We start from the raw sequence: 17,937 nt of genomic DNA, 5'->3' as shown, positions 1-17,937 counted from the left end.
ATTTGCCGGCTCTAACCCCCATGAACCCGGCGCTGGTAGCTCCAGTAGAAGGACAGGTCGATGTCCTGTTCTTCGGTCACTTGACCTGCGAGACCTGTGATTTTCTCTGGTGATCTTCCATTCCAGTGACCTGACCGCTGCAGCTAAATTTCAGCCCCCACCTCAGGAGTCAGGTGACTGAAGAATGGGACGTTATCGCTCCATCATCCGCCATTGACCACCAGGGCACCTAGCGCTAGATCTACAGAAGTTACAGCCAGGGAATATGCCAAAGCCCCATAGACAAGAGATGACTTATTGATTGATGGGGGTCCAACCACTATGACTCTTATCTAAATGGAACGAAGTTCGAAGAACGTACACCACTCATTGTCTATGGAACTGTTGTAGACCCATGTTTTCGGCAATCTCTGGTTGTCCCAAAGACAATGAATGGAGCGAAGGTGCACACGATCAGCCTCTGTAAAGACTCGTTCTTGGGCACAATGCGGGTTAAAGCAATTGAATCCCCAGTGACCAGCAAGTTATCACAAAGATAACATACCAAATTGGTAAAAGCCAGTTAAGGTGATCCTTGAGGATGATATTTTTCATTTTTATTGACCATTTCTTTGTCCCAAGAGCTTAAACTCTGTTGACATAGTTGTATGCAGTAGATTTTTAAATGGCACCATTATTTTCGGTTGTGGAACAAAAAAAAGCCCCCACAGCATTCCACCACAGTTTTGATTTTATAGCATTCACTAATGACATGCTAACTTTTTCTGCAACTGCAATATTCAGGCCATGTTCACACGGTCAGTATTTGGTCAGTATTTTACATCAGTATTTGTAAGTCAAAATCAGAAGTGGAACAATCAGAGGAAAAGTATCATAGAAACACGTCACCACTTCTGTATTTATCACCCACTCCTGATTTTGGCTTACAAATAAGCTGTAAAATACTGACCAGATGCTGAATGTGGCCTTATATTTTTTTCTTCACTACTTTTGCACTAAAAGAAAAAATAATTTTATTGTATAGTCACATTTCAAGATGTATACAGTCATGGCTGAAAGTGTTGGCACCCTTGAAATTGTTCCAGAAAATAAAAGTATTTCTTATAGAAAACTATTACAGTTACACGTTTTGTTATACACACGTTTATTTCCTTTCTGTGTATTGGAACAACGCAAAAACAACAGAGAGGGGAAAAAAGGCAATTTGGACATAATTTCACAAAAAAACCCAAAGATGGTCCGGACAAAATTGATCTAACCTCAATTTAATATATGTTGCACATCCTTTGGAATTAATAACTGCAATCAGTCGCTTCCTATAACCATCCACAAGCTTCTTACACCTCACAACTGGAATTTTGGGCCACTCTTCTTTTGCAACCTGCTCCATATCTCTCATATGTGAAGGCCCTTTCTCCCAACAGCGACTATCAGATCTCTCCACAGGTGATCAATGGGATTTAGATACGGACTCATTGCAGCCACTTCAGAACGCTCCAGCGCTTTGTTTCCATCCAATTCCTGGTGCGTCTTGAATTATGTTTGGGGTCATTGTCCTAATGGAAGACCCCTAGGGAGCAAACCTAACTTTCTGACACTGGGCACTACATTGCGACCCATAAACCTTTTGTAATCTTCAGATTTCAAGATGCCTTGGACAGTCATGGCACCCAGTGCCAGAGGCATAAGAACCACAACCCCAAAAGACCTTTGAACCTCCACCATATTTGACTTTAGGTATTGTGTTCTTTTCTTTTAAGGCTTCATTTCATTTCTGGTCAACAGTAGAATGATGTTTTTTTACCAAAAAGCTCCATCTTGGTCTCATCTGTCCACAAGACACTTTCTCAGAATGATTCTGACACACGTATATTTTGGCAAACTGCAGTCTAGCTTTTTTGTATGTCTGTATCAGCAGTGTGGTCCTCCTGTCTCTAGCCACAGCATTTCATTTCATTTAAATGTCGACGGACAATTGGTGCTGAGAGTGATGCACCCTGAGCCTGTAGGACAGCTTGAAATTCTTTGGAACTTAATTGGCTAGCTAGCCACCATCCGGGCTATACTGCTTTGCTTTTTCACAGTGCCATGGGTTGTAAACTTCTTGATTATGTTGCGTGCCATGGACAAAGGGACAACAGCATCTCTGGAGACGGACTTGAAAACTTGAGATTCTTGATATTGTTAAACAATTTTGGTTATCAAGTCCTCAGACAGTTCTCTTCTCCTCTTTCTGTTCTCCATGATTAGTGTGGCACACACAATGCAAAGATTGAGTCAACTTCTCCCCTTTTTATCTGGTTTCAGGTGTGATTTTCATATTGCCCATATCTGTTACTTGCTACAGGTGTGTTTGAACGAGCATCACATGCATGAAACAAAGCTGTTTACTCACAATTGTGGAAAAGTTTTGGCCCATTTTTGGGTTGTGTGTGAAATAATGTTCAATTTACCTCTTTATTCTTTGTGTGTGTGTTGTTCCAATACACACAAAGGAAATAACTGGGAGAGCTACTTCATTTTCTGGAACAATTTCAAGGGTGCCAACATTTTAAGCCATGACTGAGTATATATACAGAGTTGAGCTGAAAGATTTACAGGACCATAGGTAGTCCATGGCCGCCGGATCAGGGACTGCGAACCTCATATTAATTGCTGGTATTCAAGTCGCCCCTTTGAAACAGCAGGCTTGGCGCAACGTCATAATTGTGACACGACATGTGCCAAGCCTGCTAATTAAAAGAGGCGTTAGGGGTAGGAGGTCGTGGCGGACTCTGAGCCTGCGGCCTGGACCAGGGACCTGCAAAACTTTTTTGCTGAACTCTACTTTATGACATTTTCAAGATTTCATCATTTTGATCTATAGTAGAGATCAAGCAGTGACCAAGGGGACAAGGAATTCTCTGGACTGCCGATCTATATTTACAGTGAGAGGCCTACAATTAAATTCTCCCCAATCTGATGTGGCTGAAAACAGGGAACAAAAGCGAGTAATCAACAGCACAACAAAATGGAGAAAAGACAAGACTTCAGGTTTACAGTCCTTTTAAACCCCCCGGTAAATAATACAAGTAAATGGAAACACTGCGCATGTTACAAAAGCCGTGACACAAATACACACATGAAAATAAAAAGAATAAAGACAAGCAGGAGAAAGAGAGGCAAAAAAAAATACCTTCATTGACTGAGAAACAGGAATGCAAAGAGCGATCAGACCCAGAGGGTTCGGAGTCAGCGCGAGCGGAAGCATCAGGCGCAACAGCTTTTAGAGGAAACAAGAGAAGAGAGAGACAGGAGAAAATGAGCTACAATGGCGCTTCCAGTCCGAACAGATCAGTATATAAAGCCGAACACAGAAATACAGCTTTTAGCAAGAGAGAGGAGACAAGCAGATCTCAGCCGCGCAGTACTGACAGCCAGCGAGCGTGCGAGCAAAAACATCGACACCACACAAAACATCCCGGACAGTCCCACATACTAAATCTTAATTTTATCAACTAGATGTACAACTGTTAAAAAAAAAAAAAATAAAAACTTTCCTGGGGTGGCCATGTAGGTCAATTTGACAGAAATGTGCACATAGAGCTTTACCTTTGGATTAGGTTACTTGCTCCACTCAGCTGTAAAGATTTTATTAACTTGCTCAGACTCTATTAATCATGAAATGACTTTGCTTATTCTGTGCCAGTCTGTACAGTAGAGCTCACAAATGATCTATAGAAAATATTAAGTGAGTCTACTGTGTGCTCTACTGGACAGTGTGAAAACCACAATACAAGAAATGTGTGAATGAGCCCTGAAATAACAATTTTCTGATTTTACCGTGACTCTGATCATTCTGCCCAAGTTTGTACGGTAAAGCTGGCAAGTGATTATCAGATAAAAAAATGTCAGTCCAATATTTCATTATTTTTAATATGGATAATCAATAACAAAAATAGGAGAATGGGGGGGGAGACAAAATAACACAAGTAAAGAGGATTTCTAGCTTCAGAAAACCCATCACCATGTGGAGCTTGTTTATAAAAAACAAAGAGCAATTTAATCACCCTCCCCAGGTCCAGCCGAGTCTGTTATTAATCCCGATGACTGGGACCCTGGGAGCAGCGGCGGAGACTCAGAGCTGGAAACAGCGAAATTGAGTAACTAGAACGTTTCACCACTTTATCATGCACAAATTAAAGCAGATTTTTAAGTTTTGAATCCTCATCTTTACACAGCCTATTCAGGAATTCTAACTCAGAGTGGGAGGGAACCTCTGTTCAAAGTCCTCATCTTTTGTATAGCGGTTATAAAGAGCGTTTCTCCCACTGGAGCACCTGTCCTGTCCTGAGTTACACAGACAACTCATTCATTTGAATGGACGTGATGCAATACTTAATTTCTCCAGTGGTGGCACTGCAGGGAAAATTGAACAGTTACTACCAAGGTTTGTTCCACTGATCGCTGAAGGTCCTATCGAACAACCAAGTACTGTTTAAGGCTGGGGACCTTTTTAAGCTTTCGTTATACAGGACTGTACAGACCCTTATTTATGCTTAAGGGTATTACAAAATTGACATAAACCTTCCTAAAAGTAGAGATGCAGGTGCGGGATAGTTTGTGCGGCAGGTTCCCTGTGTCTAATATGACTTTTTCTTTGAAACCACAAAGCGCTCAGTGTGTCTAACAGGCAGTAAGAGGCGACACATGGAGGCAAAAAAAAAAGCTTTTTTCACAGCACTCTCTACGTATTTGTTTCACAATACGGTCACCGGTCGCCTCCTCTTTGTGCCCAAATTAGCGGCTTTGTGAATTAATAATAGCGCCCTCGTTCCACGATCCATTCTCACTACTGGTATGTCCTCCATGTGCCGACTGTTCGGAGGTAATAAAGAGAATGGTGGAGTAAGCGGCGCGGGGCGGCCATTACCATATGAAAAGAGATGAGGCCCTTAAGAGTGGCACATTGTATAACTGGAGGTCAATGTTAAGATTTAGAGGTCGCTGCCTCGCACTTCCTCCCTATGGAGAAATTACCATATGTCACGCGCAGGCGGCCCCCGCAGAATGACAATGCCGGCTCTTTCCTGCACAAGTTAAACAATGTTTTTGTGCGGCGGCCTGTTTGCCTTTCATGCGGTTAACTCCTTTTGTCGCCCCGAGGGCATCTGCATGAAGACGATCCGTTCATAATTCAATGCAAATGTATCCTAATGTCAGCGAGGCACGTGTGAGGGGCCGAGGAGGCAGCGCCCCCCCAATATGGGCTTTAGCTGAACAAACAAGGGCTTAAAGCCGAGGACGGGTGACATTTGCATTCGGGCTCTGGACATAATAGCAATGTGCATTTTGAATATGTATGCCTTTCAGGCCGAATTACTGCAACATGAATGGAGGGAATTGGGAGGAGGGGGGTCCTAAAAAGCTGCACTCATTATCTCTGGTTACTATTTAAATAGCGTCCGGAAGGGGGGGCTCTCTCATTAGTCGGAGCACATTGTGGCACTAAATAGGGCAACTGGGAGGATGCCGGCATGTGTAATGGAGCGCAACTATTTCTATTGTTAGGTTTGACTTTAATCGTTCCCTATATTGAGGCGTGTGTACCCCCATAAATAGACCACCCACCATGAAAACCCAAAAAAAATGACAGTGAAACTCCTATATATCCTATCCTCCCATCCCCAAGATAAAAAAAAACAAAAACATCTATCCATGGGACAAAGATAACTCACTAATTGTTAGGGATCCGAACACTGGGACCCTCCAGCAATCCCGAGATCGGGGCTCTGGAACCCTGTTGTGAATGGAGCAGAGCTGCACATGCGCAATCTCGACTCCATTCATTATCTATGGGACTGCCGGGAATAGTAGAGAGCTGTACTTGTCTCATGGACTAAATAAGCAGAGGAGGAGCATGAGTGCTGCCCATTTATTTAAAAGGTTTGTCCAGAATCATACAAATTTTTTTTATTTTATACCTAAGAACTTACCGGCAGATAGTTGCCACCGACCTGCCTGTTGTGCATGGTGCTGATCTCTGCTGACACAGACTGCCCCGTGACTTCACTGACATTATGTCGAGAAAACAGCGGCGGCTTCCGCTCTGTTGATGGGGTGTGACTGCAGATGTCAAGCTGAATGACAGCAAGCTCCCCGCTGCCTAACTGCAAGGGCCGGCTGTCAATCAGCATGACGTCGGCAGTCACGCCCCGTCGACAGATCCTGGAAGAAGAACTACTCTGTTGATGTGGAGCTGAATCGACGGCAAGAGCAGCCAGTGACCTTCCTCAGCCGGCAATTTAGTCCTGGACAACCCCCTTAAGACAGAGCTCTTGAGGTTCTTTAGCCCCTGACGGTTTGGAGGACCCGCGGTGTTCTTTGGGTCCCCTGACAGCCACCACGCACATCGATGCTGCTCTAGTAGTTTGTTTATCTGCATTTTCATGGTCTACTTTTCACACCGTATGCAAATTCCCAATCTAAAGTCATGGAGGCGAAGACAACGAGCCCAGAAGTCAAGTTAGTGGATATATACACAAACACACAGTGTACATATATGTATACTCATTAGGAAAATGGCTTTAATAATTATTGCAGTGGAAATTTACAACTGTTGACCACTAGTCTGATAGTTGGGGCGCCACCTTTCTTTACAAGGGGGGCACTTTCTGGCATTTACCTGCGTTTAGATAGATAAAAGACTCCTGTGAAAATAACATAACAGGTCAATACTAAGTGTCAAAAGGCCTCAGTGCACCATGAAAGCCGCCTCCAGCTCCCCGGCTCCGGCACAGGTACGATCCCGATCAATCAGTCATTACCTCCATGAGAAACGCTGATGACACAGTTAAATGTCACATCCCTAAAATAGTCCTTGTAAAACATAAATCTACATGTGTTGAAGTATTTTAAGCCACACACTCAGTCCTGTGCCAGGTTTACAATGATATCGCAGCCCATCCGTGACTGCTGGCGAGGGAGGGTGCACATACTTTACAATGAAGGCTGGGAAACACCAAGAGAGAGAGGATTGGGGACCCCGCAGTGGAGGTATGTAGGACCCTCCAGGAGTACACTGTATACAGTGGAAGTGTGGTACAGCAGATTTTAAGACGGATGTGCCATGTAATAGAAATAAATCATAAAATATTTTTATGGGGGGAGGTGGGGGGTCTTCTGATTCTCATCTCTTGACCAAAGTAGTAGAGTACAAATGTAAAGAGCGTCCCTGTCTCTGGAGGATCTGTACCATTAATATGAATCGGTAATGTGTAATATCTAGTTTCCCCTGTGGGGGGGCTGCAGGGAAATTAAACACTTACTATCCACAGATTAATGCTGATCGCTGGGGAATACTTAATGATCAGGGATGCTTCTAAAGCCCCCCATAAACCTTAGATAGCTGTTAGCCGATCAACTGTTTTGCTGACAGCTCTCGCTTTAAGACCCCGACATACACGACCTATTCTCTGTGAAAGAAGCTGCGGCCAGACTCCTCAGTGGGTACGGAAAACTTTACCTTAAAGGGGTTGTCTAGTAAAAATAAGGATAGGTGATAACGTTACGATCGCTGGGATCGTCAACGATCAGCAAAACAGGGGAATTTTTCTTTTTTTAACCCCTTTACAAAACGGAGCGTCAAGTCTTACGAATCCCAAATCCCGGATCACCCCACAAAACTGATCACCCATCCTTCGGATGGGTGATAAAGGGGTTGTCCGGTGAAAACAAGGTAACAAATAAGCATTGTCCAAAGTGGATAACTCTATTAATACCTGCACAACAACTTTTTTTGTTTCCCAAGAGCTCTGCTTGCACCCTTTGTATTCAAATGTAGGGGTCAACAAAACAAACGCCTGTGCAGACAGTTTGCTACAATGTATCAGTACTGTATGCAATTGTAGGAAATGCCAAGTTGTGAGCAGTAATAGTTCTGTGCACTGGGACGCCATGCCCCAATTATCTATGGGAATAGTATCACTCAATTGTTCAAACACTCCCAGAGAAATGCAGAACTTTGAATACATCAGCAGAAGCGAGACCCTGCCACGTGTCAGGCCGATCTTTCAGAAGAGAGACCCTGCCACGTGTCGGGCCGATCTTCCAGAAGCGAGACCCTGCCACGTGTCAGGCTGATCTTCCAGAAGCGAGACCCTGCCACGTGTCGGGCCAATCATCCAGAAGCGAGACCCTACCACGTGTCGGGCCGATCTTCCAGAAGGGAGACCCTGCCACGTGTCGGCCGATCTTCCAGAAGCGAGACCCTACCACGTGTCGGCTGATCTTCCAGAAGCGAGACCCCGCCACGTGTCGAGCCGATCTTCCAGAAGGGAGACCCTGCCACGTGTCGGGCCAATCTTCCAGAAGACCTTGCCACGTGTCGGGCCGCTCTTCCATAAGACCTTGCCACGTGTCGGGCCGATCTTCCAGAAGCGAGATACTACCACGTGTCGGGCCAATCTTCCAGAAGCGAGATCCTACCACGTGTCGGGCCAATCTTCCAGAAGCGAGATCCTACCACGTGTCGGGCCGATCTTCCAGAAGACCTTGCCACGTGTCGGGCCGCTCTTCCAGAAGCGAGATCCTACCACGTGTCGGGCCAATCTTCCAGAAGCGAGACCCTGCCACGTGTCGGGCCGATCTTCCAGAAGCGAGACCGTGCCACGTGTCGGGCCGATCTTCTAGAAACAAGACCACGCCACGTGTCAGGCCGATCTTCCAGAAGCGAGACCCTGCCACGTGTCGGGCCGATCTTCCAGACTGTACATTGTAATCAGACCCATCGATAACATTCCCTGGGAGGACGCTTTCCCTCCTATAGTCTATGCTGCCTGGCCGCCGGAGACACTCCTGGAAACGCTGTGGGTACCTTGTTTTATCTGTCCTTGCATTAGGTTGCTGCTGGAGCTTTGCGGAGAAGACTTTCCCTTCATCGATTCTGGAGAGCCGGACTTGGGAGGCCTTATTAAAGAAATGAAGAAAGAGACAAACGATTAAATACACATGGTAGCGGCTTCCCAGGTTTCTGTGGCACCTCTTACTCTGGCATCGGGAGACGCTGATGACATTGGGTCAGGATGGACAGGACTGATACGTCCAGGCGGCCACCTTTCTATGTCATGTCATCAAATCTACTGGATGAGTCTTGCTTCTGTGAAATTATGTCACAGAAGCAAGACCCTACCCTGTCCAATCATTCTATGATTCGTCCTAAATTGGGAATCTGTCACCAAGTTTTTGCCATGTAATCTGAGACTATCATGATGTAGAGGAGGAGACCCTGATTTCAACAAGGTGTCACTTAGTGGTTTGGCTGGTGCAGTTTTGATAGTTTTTCTCTGCAGCAGATCTAGCAGTTCTCAGAATGCTGAGCGGTGTATAACCCCGCCCACACTACAGTTTGGCAGTTTACAAAGAATGCAGCCAATCGGTGGTGGGGGCGGGGTTATACAGAGCTCATGAATATGGACGATTACATGGCAGCAAGTTTACTACTCCGCTAGTGATAAATTCCTGGTGATAAGACAGTGATTACATCAAAACTACAGCAAGTAGCCGAGCAAGTGACACATCGCTGGAATCTGGGTCTTACCCCCTACATCATGCTGCTCTCAGATGAGGTGCCAAAAACCTGCTGATAAATTCCCTTTAAGACAAAGGCTTTGCTGAACTCAAGCAGTCTCTGTATAATATGGCCATTTATCTGCATAGATGCCATGTGATACCAAGTATGACTGTGACCATAGTTTCCTATGTCATAGTCTGCTGTAAGCTCTTCAAGTTGGGGCCATCGGCAATTGTCTTGAGGTTGAAGGGAGTGTGCTGATTAAGTCACTGAAAGGGGGTAGCGCACGTCAAGGGCCGACCCTTGCAACGTGATCAGGGATATTAACAAAGGCGGCGGGTATGGCATGGCTCGTATCACCGGCCATAGTCCAATTAAAGTTGAGTGAACCGATTTGCAGGCCACGTCAGTATCCCACGGCTGCAGACCACCTCCTGTCCGCCAGTATCTCATTTGATTAGTAGGCCTGGAGCCACTTCATGCGTTAGTCATGCTGAAGCGATGGCTTTGTGCTGGGTCTATAAATCCGAACAGGAGTGAGGGATTCCAGCAAGTAGGAGGTGGTTCGCAGTGCTCCCATCCGTCAAGTACTAAAGACCGACGTGGCCACGGGACCAGGGCTCTGCAAATTTATTGTGATCATCGTTTTTGCATGCACAAAAATAATTGAATTGTGGTAATGAGCATTTTCTTGGTCATTTTTAAGGCGATAACCGGCCTGACACTCAGGCAGTGAGCAGTCCTAAGAAAGCTTGTCTAAAGGGGCCATCATTTATAGGTTTTCCCATGGAGCTAAACTGGACCAGAACTCTACATAATTGGGGTAAAAATGTGACATAAGAATGAAAGTTTGCCACTTAGCCGACCATAGCAAAAAAAGAAAAAATCTGACCATCGCGTCTGCAAGTTGCAGCCATATCACAATTTCACCAATACTCGCACACGGCAGTCCGTAACCTTCTAACATATGTTGTGAATCATCTATCCCCAACAAGATCTTGAAAATGGTGAGAAAATGAAACACAACATATATTAGAAAGTTGCAGAACTTAGCGTTCTAGAATGTCAAAATTAAAAATAAAATTTAAGGATAAGAACAAATTTTGGGACATTTTCTTTCTGAAATGTATGTACTTTGAGTTAAAACTCAAATTTTGCAATTGGGTTTAATGAAAAATTTGACACCGTTTGGCTTCTACAGGATCTTTGCTTCCCTGCAAATTGCTGGATGCAGAGTGATATAACTGAGAGTCCACAAATTAAAGTGTATGCAACACTTATTTGTCTTTTTCTGATCTCCCTTTAGCAAATGTATGACCACGTTTAAGTTGAGATCAACTTTGATGAGGTCTGTGGTCATAAGTCAGCTGAGAGGAGCTCGGAAGACGACAGATTAAAATAAATTATTACAAACTCTCTTAAAAGTTAGAAAAAAAATGCCCCCGTTTGGCACTGTCCAGGACTTAAGAGAGTGATGACCTATCCTACGATAGGAGCTGAGCTGAAGTACCCAAGAATGGACACTACACTATATATGGAATAGTACTGTTCTGGCTCCGTACACCGTTTACTTATGGACCTGGTAATTGCTCTTATGCTGACCTACCCAGATATCAGGTCATCATAGAGTTGGTGCGAATGGATTCACACATCACAATCCAGCGTGGTCTTTGGCCACAGGATGGGAGCAGAAGAACCTTCTCTTACCCGATTGCATCTGAGGTTCTTCTTTTGATTAGCGAGCCTGGTGTGGCACAACACAGCAATGACATCGGGCCAGGCTGGCTAATCAAAAGAAGAGTCGCGAGTGCCGTTCGTTCAGAGGTGGTTCTCTGGCTCCCATCCAATGGCCACAAACCACTGTCGTGATCGATGGACGGGGACATGCAAATCACTGCACGCCAACTGTAGTCATCAATAACTAAGACTTGGACGACCTCTTTAAAACCTGAAGCAAATGTATTCGGTTGTGTTTCTGGTTGTGTACCTTTGGGGAGCCTTCTTCATGTGGTCTCCGATGAAAGTGGCATTGGTCATGCTCATCAAAGTGTTTGCCAGAGAAATAAGTGACAGGAGATGTTGAGTGGTGACAGCACGCGACACGCCATAATTGCCCTTTCCAAGTCCTTCACTAATTGACATCTTCAAGTCTTTACCTACATTCTCGTTGGGCCCTCTATAAACGAACTGATTGAACCCTGGAAGCATCAACGACATGTGGCCTCCTCTTGAGAGTAGTCCGAAAGACACAGGACAATGTGGCTTAAGCATCCCGAGGCGGTCGAGGCACACGTCGTCTAGTCCCGCATTCAAGCCCCAGGCATGAAGACAGGACATGAAGAGCTTGGCGGTGTCCATGGTTAGGTTGTATTCTAGTAGCGTTAATGGCTTAGATTTGCTAGACCGGTACTCCGGGTCGCTCTCGTCACGCTTCTGTCTCATCGCTTCTTCGTCTTCGTCATCGTCGTCAAGAAGATGTTCTTTAATGTTCTCTTTGATGGTTTCCTTGACCTGTTGGAACAGTACGGCTGCTCGTTTACCGGCCAGAAAAGAGCTTCCTTTGTCAGAACTGCCAGATGCTTTCTGCAAACTCTCTGGGGAGATAAGTGCAGTATTTGGCCTCGAGGCTTCTTCAGTGAGTAGTTGTATAATTAGTGCTTCCACATCAAAGAAGAGCAGGTGTATGTCCGAGTCTGTTACATTTGTCTTTATTGCTTGAACCATCAAGGAGTTATGTGAATATTTAGGCAAATTCCCCTGGAAAAATAAAAAATAAAAATTGAGAATTTTTGGAAACACAATTAACTGTAGGACAGAGATACTTGAAAAAAAAAACTGAGTTATTGGGGGAAAAAAAAAAGAACAAAAATGTCTTAAAGGGTTATTCCCAGAAACTAAATGCATCCCCTATTATTAGCATAGAGTATAACTTACAGACAGATGGGGTCCAACCAAAGGGACTGCAGCAATTCAAAAAATGGGGTTCTAGATACCGACAAGAAGTCTTCTGCAGAGCCCCGTCATGTTCAGAGAGGACATACGCACACTCGAACTCCGCCCCATACATTGTCTATAGGGCTGCCGCAGAGAACCCGAGTACAGCGCTCCGCTATCTCCGGCAGCCCCACAGACAATGACTGGAGAAGATGTTGAGCATGCGCACCTCTGATCCGCTCCACATGGGGCTCTGCAAACTCACTTCCCAGGATACAGAGACCTGTTCGTGAAATCTCTGGGGGACTCAGTGGTTGGACCCCAATGATCAGTAAGGTATCCTCTCTCCTACGGATATGGGATAAGTTTTAGATTTGAGACTAACTGTTTAAGAAAACAATTCTGATATTGCAGTAAGAAGAAAACATGTCTTGTGGAGACTGAATGAGTAAATGAGTGTGCACTAGGCTCCCTTACAATAGTGGACATGTTGGACAACCGGTATATACACACCGCCTCCGAGGCGATGAAGATCAGGTTGGACATGGGTTAGTAGAAAAAAAACACTGAATCTTATTTTTTTACCATTTATATCAATTTTATGATTAAAATCACATAATTCAAAGGCCATCTGCACTTCAGAGTAATGGATCTCTGTATAGAAAGTGGCATCTGCCAGCCGTCTGCAGTTCTGCACTTTCCAAATCTCCAACCTCAGAAACCTCCTCAGTCCTCCAAAAATTAAACTAATGTAAAACAATACAGCTCTAGACAGGAGCTGCAGTGCAAGAAAGAGGTGCAAATACACTGCAGCCCGTGTGTGAGACTCATGCTGTGAGAGGAGAACGAGGAGGATCATGTGAGCATCTCTAAGCCTGTGTGTGGGACTCATGCTGTGAAAGAGGAGGGAGGAGGATCAGGTTATCTCTCAGCCTGTGTGTGTCTGACAATGTGAGAGGGGAGGGAGGAGAATCATGTAAGGGTCTCTAAGCATGTGTGTCTGATGCTGTGAGAAGAGAGGGAGGAAGATCATGTGAGTGTCTCTAAACCTGCATATAAGAGTGTGAGACTCATGCTGTGAGAAGGGAGGGAAGAGGATCATGTTATCACTCAGCCTGTGTGTGAGACATGCTGTGAGAGGAGAGTGAGGAGGATCATGTGAGCATCTTAGGCCTGTTTCACACTTCAGTTTTTTGTGTCAGTCAAAATCCGCCAAAAAGGCTGAAAGCGGATCCGTTCCTAACTGATGTGAACAGATGCCACCGGATCCGGTTTTTTTGACGGATCCGCCGAATGAAGAATTTTAAAGGAACTGCTGCCCGGGAAGGAGAGAGAAGGAGAGAGAGAGAGAAGGAGAGAGAGAGAGAGAGAAGGAGAGAGAGAGAGAGAGAGAGAGAGAGAGAGAGAGAGAAGGAGGGGGAGAGAGAGAGAGAGAGAAGGAGGGGGAGAGAGAGAATTTTTTTCGTCCGCCAGAAAGGATTTCAGGGTTAAATTCCCGGCTGACTTTCTTTCTCTCGGCATGCGCACTGTAAAATGCGGATCCTGCAGCAAAAAAAACGTTACATGGTCCGTCCAGACATGTCGGCGGATGCAAAAAATTTGGCTGATCCGCAAAAAAACGGATCCAACGGATGGCCATCCTTCAAGATCCGCCGGTAATGCAACTCAATGGGGGAAAAAACGGATCCGCCAAAAAAAAAATGGCGGATCAGTTTTTTTCAAAAACCGGCAGATTTTGACTGATGGTCAAAAACGGAAGTGTGAAAGAGGCCTTAGCCTTTGTGCGAGACTCATGCTGTGAGAGGACAGGGAGGAGGATCATGTGAGTGTCTCAGCCTTTGTGCGAGACTCATGCTGTGAGAGGACAGGGAGGAGGATCATGTGAGTGTCTCAGCCTTTGTGCGAGACTCATGCTGTGAGAGGACAGGGAGGAGGATCATGTGAGTGTCTCAGCATGTGTGTGAGACTCATGCTGTGAGAGGAGAGGGGGAAGGCTCATGTTATCGCTCAGCCTATGCATGAGACTCATGCTTTTAGAGGGTAGGGAAAAAGATCATGTTCACATCTCTCAGCCGGTTTGTGAGACTAGCGCTATTAGAAGGAAGGAGAATCATGCTAGCATCTTTCAGCCTTTGTGTGAGACTCCTGCTGCTAGAGGGGAGGAGGATCATGTTAGAGCCTCTCAATATGCAAGACTCATGCTGTGAGAGGGGAGGGAAGAGCATCATGTTAGCATCTCTCAGCCGGAATGGGATAATTTCACTGTGTGGTGGGGCATGATAAGAGTCTATAAAACTCATGAGTCTCATGGTACAAGTCTCAAACATGAGTCTAATGGTACAAGTCTCAAACATGAGTCTAAAGGGAAGAAGGAGGATTATGGTACATATTAGAGTCTCCCAGCCTCATACGAGAGGTAGCGGGGACAGCAGAGGAAAACATGTAGAGCCAATCATTCATATCCCAAAACTTACACTTCTACAGAAGACAATACCAAAAGTATAAAAGGTTACAAAATATTTTCTATGCATAATATCCCATTGTCTCACAATCGATCACTGCAGTCCAGGTAACTAAAATAAGGGTGTCTTTACACTATGGAGCCGGTTCTGTCCCCCTTTGTTTGTGCCTGAAACATGAGTGAAGACGTGAACCTTTACCAGTTAAGAATCGATCGGTCATCACAGTGGCTTGCCATCATATGGTCGGGTTCTGCAAATCAAGAGGTTTGGACATTCGTAGCCACCATGATGGTTCGATTTCTTTTGAATGACGTTTTGGTCTCAATTATTCACGTTTTACGACCACAAAGTGATAAATTCTTAGAGATTAGACCAATGTAGCCCCGCTCTAGAGGCTGCAAATGGTATTACAGCTCATGCAAATTCTAGTGATTGATGGCAGCGGTGAAACCTGTGCACGTACGGGGTCATCTCCACACTTGGAAGAAGCGAGTTCACAGGAACTTATAGATCAATGTATCTATGAGCTAAAGACGTCGCCATAAAGCATTGGCGGCACGACGTTATATTGTGTCACCCTGTGCATCGATTGCATGAATTGTATAATCTATTTCGGTAACTAAAAGGTAATTTTATTTAAGTACATAAACTAGTGTACATTGGATTTTGCCCTTAGGTGCAAATCAATACATTGACTTAAAGGGGTTGTCTTCTTAAAATCGGCAAAATTGCCTGTAAATAACGAGCAACTTTATAGCGTAAGTTTTATAAAAAGAAAATCATCTTCGTTCTCAAAAAGAATAATAGCAACTGTGTAAGTTACTGGCCGCCGCTGCAGTCTGTCGGAGGTGGCCGGTTACCTAGACAAGGAGTGCAGCGCTCTCAATGTGCCATGCTACTCTGCGGCTGGTCATATCGTCCGTTATGGCCATATTGTGTCCCTGCACGTCCTCTGATGCTGCTGAGCCAACATTAACTCTGCTTGCAGCATCTGAGAGTGCACAGTTCAGGTTAGCGGCGTGACCATCAGTAAGCCGGAAGGCAGCGGAGCGCTGTGCTCCTCAAAATAGGATCATGGGACAAACCCCTTAAATATAAGTTTGTACCAATCACTCATTCATTGCTGGATCGGTGCATATATCTGCCAGGAATATGCATTTTGCAGTGTAGTGAATCCGCATGTGAATTCAACTCGGCTATTCCAAGTGTGTCCAATACATAGCTTTTTTACTATGAAAAATCCACAAGAACACAGTAAGTAGCCCACTGTTTATCCTTGCCATTTCTTTAAAAGGAATCTGTCAGGAAGATCAACCACCTTCCTAATACACAAATATGGTCATGAAGGTCTTTGAAATGTAAATCAATCGACACCTTTATAGCTTCTATTTGTTGCTGCATTAAGGAGTTAGTGTTTTCATTCATATGCACATTAAGTGCTCTAGGTGTGACAGAGCACTTAAAGAGGTTTCAGGATAATTTATTTTCTTTTTTTTTTTTTTTTTTACTATGGGCTCAAACACTAACAGGCAGGTACTTGTTATATATATATTATATATACACATATACATACATATATACAAACATATACATAAACACACACACTAAATATATATATATATATATATATATATATATATATATATACACACACATACATATATATTTAGACTTCTTAAGAACAGAAATATACATGTTAAAAATTCTTAAAATATATAAATATAGGCAACATAAACGTACAAAAAAAAGATTTAAATAAAAAAGTCTGACAGTCCGTAGCTGAACAGTACAAAGAGCACGGCCGTTACAGCTCAAGCAGAAAAACAGCTTAGTACGGCCATGAAGACTGTTGTAAGAAAGGCTAGCACGCTAATGCTAGGATGGTAGGTTAGTGCTGACCCCGGTGCCCTTTATAAGCTGCGCTACAGGACAGAAAGCAGCAGCTGGGAAGGAGCTGAGGTAAACAAAGGGTCCGCCCAACCTTGGGGTTTTCAGTAATTGTAAAAAGTCAAATCAACGGATGGACGTGTGCCACAAAGACAGCAACACGGTGTAAAAACAAAAAAAATAATAAAATGCTTTATCGACATGAAGAGGGTGAAAATAATGTTCTGCTGCAGCGCCACAGAGGTTAAAACAAGCGTGCACCCTGTATGATTAATATTGTATACTAAGAGAATGCAGAGATGCATTATGATTTACAGTAAGAAGGATCCAAGGCGCAGACAGCGGCTGGAAAGCTGCAGCTATAGTGTTCTTTGGTAAATCTTTGGAGGTCCTCACGAGACCTGATGTTTGGAAGGCCCCCACATCCCCGGATGCCCTCTGGGGCAGAGCGCCGACCGGCTTATACTGAAGAGCGAATCATGTATATGGATTATGGGGATAATATAGAAAGTACACTAAACAGTGGAAAAGGCCAACTTTTTTTATATTTATAATTCTTTTTGTTTTGTTTTTTAACACCTTTATGGTGACATTTATTGTTCATTCTAGTGATGTTCTTAAGATTTGTTGTTTTTTTTTTTAAATTTAATTAGATTAGAGATATTACATATATAAAAGTAAATGCAAATGTAAAAAATATCTAGATTATACCGGTATGTGAAGAAATAAAAAAAGTAAAAAGTATATACACACACAAATATATATATATATATACATATACATATACACACACATACACATATATTATTATAATATTATATATATTAAACACACAGCAGTAAAGTTAATTTGAATCAGAATACTTAAGATTATTAAAATATATATATATATTTATTTAATGAACAAAAAAAAAAATATATATATATATATATCACACACACACTTATTATATAATATATAATTACTCATACAGACACAAACATGTATATATTACGTATGTATTGCACACATGCATCGCTTTATATTGCACACATTATACACACTTCTATTTACATATAATCTATATATCTTTTTTTTTCCACTAGTGGACTTAAGATCATGTGT

At 43.7% G+C, this 17,937-nt stretch overlaps 1 protein-coding gene across 9 annotated transcripts in view; it reads right to left on the bottom strand.

The window, feature by feature from the left end:
- WDR7 (WD repeat domain 7) overlaps nt 1-17,937 on the bottom strand; it is a 402,328-nt gene that overhangs the window by 236,695 nt on the left and 147,696 nt on the right. For 6 of the 9 annotated variants that reach the window (XM_073584835.1, XM_073584827.1, XM_073584829.1 and 3 more), the window contains 3 exons: nt 11,538-12,307; nt 8,855-8,946; nt 3,176-3,262 (listed from right to left, as the gene is read on the bottom strand). In XM_073584835.1, the coding sequence (XP_073440936.1) occupies nt 3,176-3,262; nt 8,855-8,946; nt 11,538-12,307 (949 nt within the window). The remainder of the gene's footprint in view (nt 1-3,175; nt 3,263-8,854; nt 8,947-11,537; nt 12,308-17,937) is intronic. The other 3 variants (XM_073584830.1, XM_073584831.1, XM_073584833.1) reach the window with 1 other exon arrangement.

Source organism: Dendrobates tinctorius, unplaced genomic scaffold (assembly GCF_039654945.1).
Source record: "Dendrobates tinctorius isolate UK_male_01 unplaced genomic scaffold, ASM3965494v1 ptg000085l, whole genome shotgun sequence".
Lineage (NCBI taxonomy): Eukaryota > Metazoa > Chordata > Amphibia > Anura > Dendrobatidae > Dendrobates > Dendrobates tinctorius.
This window is presented reverse-complemented; position numbering and strand designations above follow the sequence as displayed.